This window comes from Triticum dicoccoides, chromosome 1A, assembly GCF_002162155.2.
Source record: "Triticum dicoccoides isolate Atlit2015 ecotype Zavitan chromosome 1A, WEW_v2.0, whole genome shotgun sequence".
Taxonomy (NCBI): Eukaryota; Viridiplantae; Streptophyta; class Magnoliopsida; order Poales; family Poaceae; genus Triticum; species Triticum dicoccoides.
In genome coordinates, this window is record NC_041380.1 from 147,139,077 (window position 1) to 147,148,025 (window position 8,949).

The following is an 8,949-nucleotide window of genomic DNA, read 5'->3' on the forward strand; positions in this document are numbered from 1 at the left end:
TTCTAGTGAGCGTCTTGCTCACTTCGTCGACATGAGAGGTGTTGGGCCAAGCCCATGAAGAACGCCTCATCCTTACCGCCTACAGGTATATTTTGCTGGTTCTTTCCTCTTTGTTTTTTCATTCATCCTTTTTGTATATATTTCCAAAATGTACTACAAACTATATATTTGTAAAATACTTTTCTTTTTTTACAATGTATTAAAAATTGTCCATCTAGTACTAAAAAATGGTCATCCTGTACTAAGAAAATATTCATCGTGTATTTCATGAAAACAAATGTATTAGCGCATGTTAAAAATGTGAACGTGTGCATTCAAAAATATTCATCATAAAAATATTTGTCATGTATTAATTTTATTCAGCATGTATTTCAAAAAATTTCTATAACTAAAAGAAGTGTCCACGCATTTTAAAAACCTTTATGTAATTTTTAATAGTGTTCATGCCTTTATAATAATTTTTCATGTATTATAATAGGTGTTCACATATTTAAATAATATTCATAATATTTTCATACAGAAAAGGGAAAAAGAAGTGTTCACACATTTAAAAAACTTGATTTGATGGAAAATAAATGTTCATGTATATTATAGAAATATTCATGTAATTTTTAAGAAGTGTTCACACATTTAAAAAACCTTGATTTGATGGAAAATAAATGTTCATGTGTATTATAGAAATATTCATGTAATTTTTAAGAAGTGTTCACACAGTTAAAATAATTCTTAAATTTTAAAGAAGTTTTTAACATTTTCTTTAAATCTTGTATTTTTTTGTTACAATAGAAAAATTAAAAATAAATGATAACAAAAAAGAGAGAGAAAACGCGAAAATAATAAATAAATGATGAACGGCCGGATGGATCGGAAAGAAAACACGTACGAGTTGGCTTGCGGGTGACGAAGAGATTTGAAATGAACGCGACGCGTACGCAATCTGTCTGAATCCCGCGCCAGTTCGGAGACGCGTGCTGCCAGTGCCAGCCCATAAACAGCCTCGATGCTCCTCGTCCTCGATCCTTATCATCCTGATCCTCGATCCTTCCTTCCTCTGCTCCCGACGCACACGAATCCCCGCCCCTCTTGCCCTGATCTGCTCTCGCCGCGCGTTCTAAGCCCGGGTCATGTCGACGGCCATCCGCAAGCGCCCGGCGGAGGGACAAGAACCGCGCGTCCATGGCGGCAAGAAGCCCCGATACGCGTTTGGAAGCATCTCCGACTACAAGAAGCTTGAGGTGCTTGGAGAAGGCACCTACGGCGAGGTGTTCAAGGCGCGCGACCGCCGCACCGGCAAGAAAGTCGCCGTGAAGTGGGTCCGCGGCAACGGGGCCGGCGGGCACGGCCCGCCCGACATCCGCGCGATCACCCGCGAGGCCGGCTGCCTCGCGGCGTGCCGGGGTCACGAGTCGATTATCGAGATCTTGGATGTGGCGACTGACGCCAAGACAGGGGATGTGTTCCTCGTCATGGAGCTCGTCGCCGACGGCCGCACCCTCCGCGAGTCGCTCTGGAGGCCTGTATCCGAGGACGCGACCCGAGTGATGATGGAGCAACTCCTGGACGCGGCCAAGAAGATACATGGAGCCGGCGTCATCCATCGGGACTTCAAGCCGGAGAACGTCATGGTCGGCTTCTTCGGCGGGCTCAAGGTTGGTGACTTTGGGTCGGCGATGCGGGCGAAGCCGGCCGGAGTGCCCTATGAGGAGTGCTGTGTCGGCACCCTGATTTACACCTCGCCGGAGCAGCTGGAAGGCAACCGGTACTACGGCCAGGCCGTTGACATGTGGGCGCTTGGGTGCATCATGGCGGAGATGTTGACCGGCGCGACACTCTTCGTGGCGGAGACAGAGGAGGAGCTGCTCGCCGAGATCTACAAGCTGCGAGACCAGATCACTTCTACGGGGGAGCTGGATTTGGAGTTCTTGGAGGAGCTTTCAGAAGCCGGGCGTGAGGTCCTGAGCGGCCTGCTATCCTTCAACCCCGACGAGAGGATCACGGCGGCGGAAGCGCTCGAGCACCGGTGGTTCAGCAAGCCCAAAGGAGCAGAGCACCCTGGCTTTGTGTCGCTGAGGAGTTAATTAGCTTGATGTAGCATCTGATAGGTGCAGTGCCACTAACACTGAGTTAGCTTAATTACCGTGTTAGTATGTACTGTAATTAGTTGCAGGGCCCAAACTTAGTTTATGGGTTCCTCGCCATGTAATCCTCTGAGCAATCAGTGATTCACCCTTCAGTTATTGTAGCATGGAAATTACATGATGGAGGCCAAGTTTGAACCAACAATGTCTGAATCTGTTAAAGGCCAAGTTTCAGAATCGGGTTGAGCTTTCTATGACCGGTCTGAATCTGCTAATCTAGTTGAAAATTTTGATGTTTATGCATGGACTAAATAGATGTCAAGTCCAACAAAGACAAACAAATGCTGACCCAAGAAGGATATTCCACTAGCAAGCTGAATTTCATCAGTTCGGAGCAACGCTCTTATAACCAATAAAAACTTAATTTTTTGTGATAGTCAATAAAACTGTTTAATATTTAGGTCTGTTATTAGCAAAAACTTCCTATTTTTTTGTGAGAATAAAAACTTCCTATATATTGCATAGGAAGATAATGAAATGGAAATTCATGTATGGTAGTTTGCTAAGAGGCTGATTGAGGATGGGCCAAAGAACTCACAACTATTTCACGATCGTGATATTATAAATAGGTCCAGAATATTATTATAGATAGGTGGCAGAATAAAATTAGAAAGAGATACAATGCCAAAGGTATGTCACCACGCTAAAAAAACTCTATAACCATGTGACACATGATCACCTGAAGAGCCGAAATTGACACACATACATCTAGTTATACCTTAATCGTGTTGAATGTAAGTATACTTTTGTAGAGATATGGAAATACCTCATGAAAATACTGAATGACCACATAATTGATGTATTTACAACAAATAAAAAAAATACGCAAAACACAAATAGTAAGTTCTCTTGCTATATGAGAAGATAACGCTTTCTAGGTAACCAGAGCCAGAGGTAAAGCTAATTGCATCTTTTAGAATCATAACTCAGCATCAATGACCATTACATGACCCACTTGTTTTCCACGACATTCATAGCTAATTAACATCTGAAGAGTGACCATTGCAGAGCAGCTGGGTAAAGTGAGGATGAGCACGTCTCTCCATCCCTCCCTCGTCTCTCTCTCTTAAACTTGCAACTGCAATAACATGGAGGATGTTCAAGTATAATTACCTCAAAACACAATCCAGATGGAGGATGTTCAGGTATATCAAGATGGAAAAGCATGAAAAATAATTTGATCAGAAAAGAAACACCTATTTTTAGAGCACCGCCACTTCTTCAGAACCAAAGTCACATAAGTTGGAGTAGTAATCAGCAATGAACATGCATACATGCTTTTCCATGCAAAGAAAACAAACCATTTTCATTTATGTGTGATAGAGACAAACACTGATAGAGACAAACACCGGACAAAGCCTTTTGTTTTCACCTAAACATAGAAGGTGAAGGTTGAAAAAGTTCAGAAAGACTGGCGAACTTGTACCCCCCCTCGCGTCGCTCCCGCGAGCAATCAAGGGAGCGAACCCTAGTCGGCAGGGCAAGACCCTCTCTCTAAAGATGTGCATATGAGGAATTTGCTATGGAATGCAAATGCACATGGCAGGTTGTAATTCTGGAGATCTCCCTCTATATCTTGGAATCCAACATAGTACTTTGAATAAATGGTATGAAAAGATTGCAATGGACAATGAGAAGTGGGGTCAGAAGAATTTCAGCATGCATAAGTAATAACGGGCAGCAGCATGCAGAAACAACAGTTCAAAAATCTCATGTCATCACCAGACTTAAAGTTTACAACTCATTACAACAAATCATCAATTGAAGAACGAGAGTTGTAACTTTAACAAAATATGCCCATATATGAAACCCGCTTGAAGACTAACTCATCCCCCCCTTTGTCATCACATAACCAAAAGGTGATGAAATAGAGAACTAAGGTATCTCCACCGACCCACACCGCTTGTATCCATGAGGACACGACTGTCCAGACCCCACAAGCCATCCAACGGCGACCCCCATCGGTCCGCGGAGCAGTTCGGAAAACAATTTTCCCGCAAACCAAGACCAAACGAGGGGGGGGGGTTGCGAGAGTCCAGACACGAGCCATGTAGGACTCTGACACCCTTGGCCCACCAAAAACTAAGGCAGAGCCCATGCTTTTATAGCTGGCTGCATTGTTTCCTCAAAATCCCCCACTCTCCTCTTCCATACCACCTCTCTCCACCTAATTCCCGCCCTTTTTGCCATCGTCGACGTGTGGAACCGCAGGAGAAGCCGCCGGAGAAGGCAGTGGTGGAGGATCCGACGATCAAGCTCACCCGGGAAATCAACTTGGAGACACGACAAAATCGCCGCTCAAAGCAAAGGCAGAGGCGGCGCCGCTCAAGAAGCAGATGACCAACGGAGGTGGAGGTGGAGGTCGTGGTGGTGGACATGGAGTGGTGGAGGGCGGAGCCTGGGACGCGGGACCCTGTCATTGGCACCGACCGTGTGGACACCGCCATGGTCGGAGCATTACAAGGCTATGTGCTACTATGCCTCCAAGCAGCTTGGTAGGTAGTCCCCGGCATCTACCGCCAGGAAAGTGCTCTTCATCTTCGACGTCAACGTGGCACCGCTGCTTTTCTTGGAGTGCTCATCACTGCAGCTTGTCCGGGCGCGGACGCCAGTGTGGAGCAGCTTGGTGCCCGCGCGTTGTTTGCCGGTATGCCTAAAGCAGGCGAGTCGACGTACAACAACACGAACAGGGACATGTTTGAGATCATCCACGACGGAGGAAGAGAAGGAGGTTTCTACAAGGACGGGCAGGTGGATGACTCAGAGCCCACCCAAGCCGGCTCGTATACCCAGCCAGACTCGCAGCAGGGCAACACCCAGTTGGCACGTTCACCCAACCGAGCACGCAACCGGGCTACTCCTAGTCCGGCACGTACACCCAACTGGGAACGAGCACATATCAGCAGGATTGGGTCGTCGGACAACAGGAGGAGGAGGACGACAACAATCTAGATGAATTTGCTGCCGATCCAAAGAAGAGGGTGTAGAGCCCAAGATGCGGTTTTGTCCCAATCACATGATGAATTCATGATTGGGGCACAACTGCATTTCGAGCGCATAGCAAGGTGGATATTATTACAACATACCATGTACTGAATAGATAAGAATACAAGATAAAGGCTTACACTCGCCACTAGTTACAACATTCATACAACAATACATCAATACATAGCAACCATCATACAGAAGAGCAGGATCTGACTACGGATGAAATCAAACGAAAAAGAAGAATGTCATCCACCCTGCTAATCCCAAGCTCCCCCGACCCTGAACCTATCCCTTGATCGAAGAAGAAGAACTCCACAAGCAATCAAGCATCGCTTTCATGTCAGATCATCGCATTACCTGTACCTACAACTGTTATTGTAGTAATCTGTGAGCCACGAGGACTCAGCAATCCCATTACCATGAGTATCAAGACTAGCAAAGCTCAATGGGTATGGAAGGGATAAGTGGTGAGGTTGCAGCAAGCGGCTAAGCATTTATGGTGGCTATCATACGAGTACAAGAGTAAGATGAGAAACTACACAAACGGTCGCAAACTAGTAATGATCAAGAAGTGATCTTGAACTACTTACGTTCAAACATAACCCCACTGTGTTCTCTTCTTGAACTCACCCGAAAAGAGATCATCATGGTTACACACGCGGTTGGTGTCTTTCAATTGAGTTTACTTCAAGTCCTCTACAACTGGATATTAACAAATTCCATCTGCCACATAACTGCGGGCACGGCTCTCGAAAGTTTAAACCCTGCAGGGGTGTCCCAACTTAGCCCACGACAAGCTCACGATCCGCGGAGACAATCCTCCATCGCGGGACATCCGATCAGACTCGGAATCCCAATGCACAAGACATTTCGACAATGGTAAAACAAGTCCAGCAAGACCTCCCAATGCACCGACCTAGCCTAATAGGAGTTGCATGATCTTGTTCTCAGGGTACACCGAATGGGACATCCTACGAGTAAAACCAGCCCTCGAGTTTCCCCGAGGTGGCCCCGCAGTCTACTCGTTTGGGACCAACACCATCAGCACCGCCCCCCCTGTATTAGGTTCAATAACGAACCTCGGGTAGCGCTAACTCCCTATGCGTCAAGTTTATTATCATGGTAAGTTATTATGTTGAGGAAATGGTAAAACCAATGTTGGGCCTTGCTGGAAGAGTTTTATTCAAAGAGAACTGACAAGAGGGGCCCATAAACCCTCATCGTGTTAGGGACGCAAAATCAAGGAACATAACACCGGTATGACGGAGACTAGGGCGGCAAGAGTGGAACAAAACACCAGGAAAAAGGCCGAGCCTTCCACCCTTTACCAAGTATATACGTGCATTAATTAAATAAAATATATTGTGATATCCCAAAATATCCATGTCCCAGCATGGAACAACCTGCAACTAGCAACGCTATAAGAGGGGATGAGCAAAGTGGTAACATAGCCAAACAACGGTTTGCTGAGATAGTGGAAAATGTTAGAGGTTGTTTCATGCAATATTGGGAGGCTTGACAAACAAGTGGTAGGTAGCGCGACATAGCGATAGCATCGAGACAACTAGCATAGCAAAGATAGTAGTGGTATCCAGGGTAACGACCATCTTGCCTGAAATCCCGCTAGGAAGAAGAACGAGTCCATGAAGAAGACGAAGCCAAGTAGACGAACGAATCCTCACAATCGCCACGTAACCAGGAACTATCAAGAAGAATCAACACCGGAAAGAAGCAAACAACATAGTAAACAACCATCACATAAACATGACATGATGCACAATCATGTACAATGCATGTCCAGTTTAGAGAGGCCTGGCATGGCAAAGTGCAACAAACAATACTACAAATTAAGTGGAGCTCAATATGCAAGGAATTGCATATTGATGAAACACCACATTCATTTATTTAGTTCGCTCTTGTTTATGCTACTCAACAATATTAAATGTTGGTTAACATGGCAAGAGATGGAGCATAATAAAACTACCTATCTAGGCAAGTTTAAATGAGGCCGGAACAACAAACAACAATTCTGAAAAATCCCCATATGCAATATTTGAATTTGGTACTATTCTGCCCTAAACACAATTTTAGAGTTGTTAAACATGCAAAGTAAGTGCACATGTTAAACTATGCATTTTTCTACCCCATTTACATATAAAGTTTATTAAATTCGGAGCTACGGTTATTAGTTATGAAATAAAGCATTTTAGCATGTTAATTATGCAAAATAAATACAACCAGCATTTTAAACATTTTTAACATGGATGAAAGTTTCATATTGTGAAAGTAGATGAAATTCTAAGCATTTTACATATATAACATGTTTCATATGGATTCATTGCTTTGCATGATCATGTAGTTGACATCGTATTTGTGGCTAAGTCACCGTTGATAATTCTTTCATACATGTCACTCATGAGTCATTGCACATCCCGGTACACCGCCGGAGGCATTCACATAGAGTCATATTTTGTTCTAAGAATTTAGTTATAATTTTTGAGTTGTAAGTAAATAAAAGTGTGATGATCATCATTATTAGAGCATTGTCCCAAGTGAGGAAAGGATGATGGAGACTATGATTCCCCCACAAGTCGGGATGAGACTCTGGACGAAAAATAAAAGAAAAAGAAAAAAGAGGCCATAAAAAAAGAGAAGACCCAAATAAAAAAATGAGAGAAAAAGAGAGAAGGAACAATGTTACTATCCTTTTACCACACTTGTGCTTCAAAATAGCACCATGATCTTAATGATAGAGCGTCTCCTATGTTGTCACTTTCATATACTAGTGGGAATTTTACATTATAGAACTTGGCTTGTATATTCCAATGATGGGCTTCCTCAAAATGCCCTAGGTCTTCGTGAGCAAGCGAGTTGGATGCAACCCACTTAGTTTCTTTTGTTGAGCTTTCATACACTTATAGCTCTAGTGCATCCATTGCATGGCAATCCATACTCGCTCACATTGATATCTATTGATGGTCATCTCCACAGCCCGTTGATACGCCTAGTTGATGTGAGACTATCTTCTCCTTTTTGTCTTCTCCACAACCACCATTCTATTCCACCTATAGTGCTATGTCCATGGCTCACTGTAACATCCCAAATTTTCAATTTGGAATGTTATACATAAATCATTCTTGCATATCATATTTTATTGCATTTCGTCTCGCGATCCTCGAAATCCTAAGCAACTCAAGGACCCTCGGAGAGAGTTGGGGATTTCCCCGGTTTTCAAATTTGATTTTATCAAATTTTGAAACGAGGATTTTTTGTTTTAATTATTTTTCACTCCGAAAATATTTCATAATAAAAATATATGAGAGGAGATAATATGACTTCTCCAAAATAAATGAAATGTTGGACGAAAAATACTAAAATCAATATTTGTTTTTATTTGGATTTTATTTGTAATTTTGTTTGCATTAGAAAAGTTGCATGTTTTCGAAATTGCATTTTAGGGCCAAGAAAATGTTCATCTCGTTCTAAATATTTTATTTAGGAGGAGAAAATTTGTTTTGGCATTTTTAGAATTTTATTTTACTTTCTAGGATTTTTTTTGTTTCGGCGGAATTATTTAAAAAAATGCGCGTGGCTAACTGGGCTGAAGCCCAGCCGCCGGCCCACCTCCCCCGCGACGCCATCTCCCTCAGGAGACCGACGCCGCCACGCCCCGACCCGGACCGGAGTCCGGCTAGGACTCCGCCGTCGCCGCTCCCTTTGCCCCCTCCCCAAGGCACCCCCTCCCCTTAAATACCGCCCCCGGCCACCACCACCCGCCACCACCGCCGCCTCGCCTCACCCCGCAGCCCAAGCCGCCGCCCAA

At 44.0% G+C, this 8,949-nt stretch overlaps 1 protein-coding gene across 1 annotated transcript; it reads left to right on the forward strand.

Annotated features, from left to right (window-relative positions):
• Positions 1-1,098: 1,098 nt before the first annotated feature.
• On the forward strand, positions 1,099-2,310 carry LOC119275387 (putative cyclin-dependent kinase F-2). Its single transcript, XM_037556244.1, has one exon. The coding sequence runs from the start codon at positions 1,125-1,127 to the stop codon at positions 2,076-2,078; it is 954 nt and encodes a 317-aa protein (XP_037412141.1). The 5' UTR covers positions 1,099-1,124; the 3' UTR covers positions 2,079-2,310.
• The last annotated feature ends 6,639 nt before the right edge of the window (positions 2,311-8,949 follow it).

What these genes read in the sequence shown, in the direction of transcription:
- LOC119275387 (XM_037556244.1), top strand. Translation starts at nt 1,125, where the DNA reads ATGTCGACGGCCATCCGCAAGCGCCCGGCGGAGGGACAAGAACCGCGC.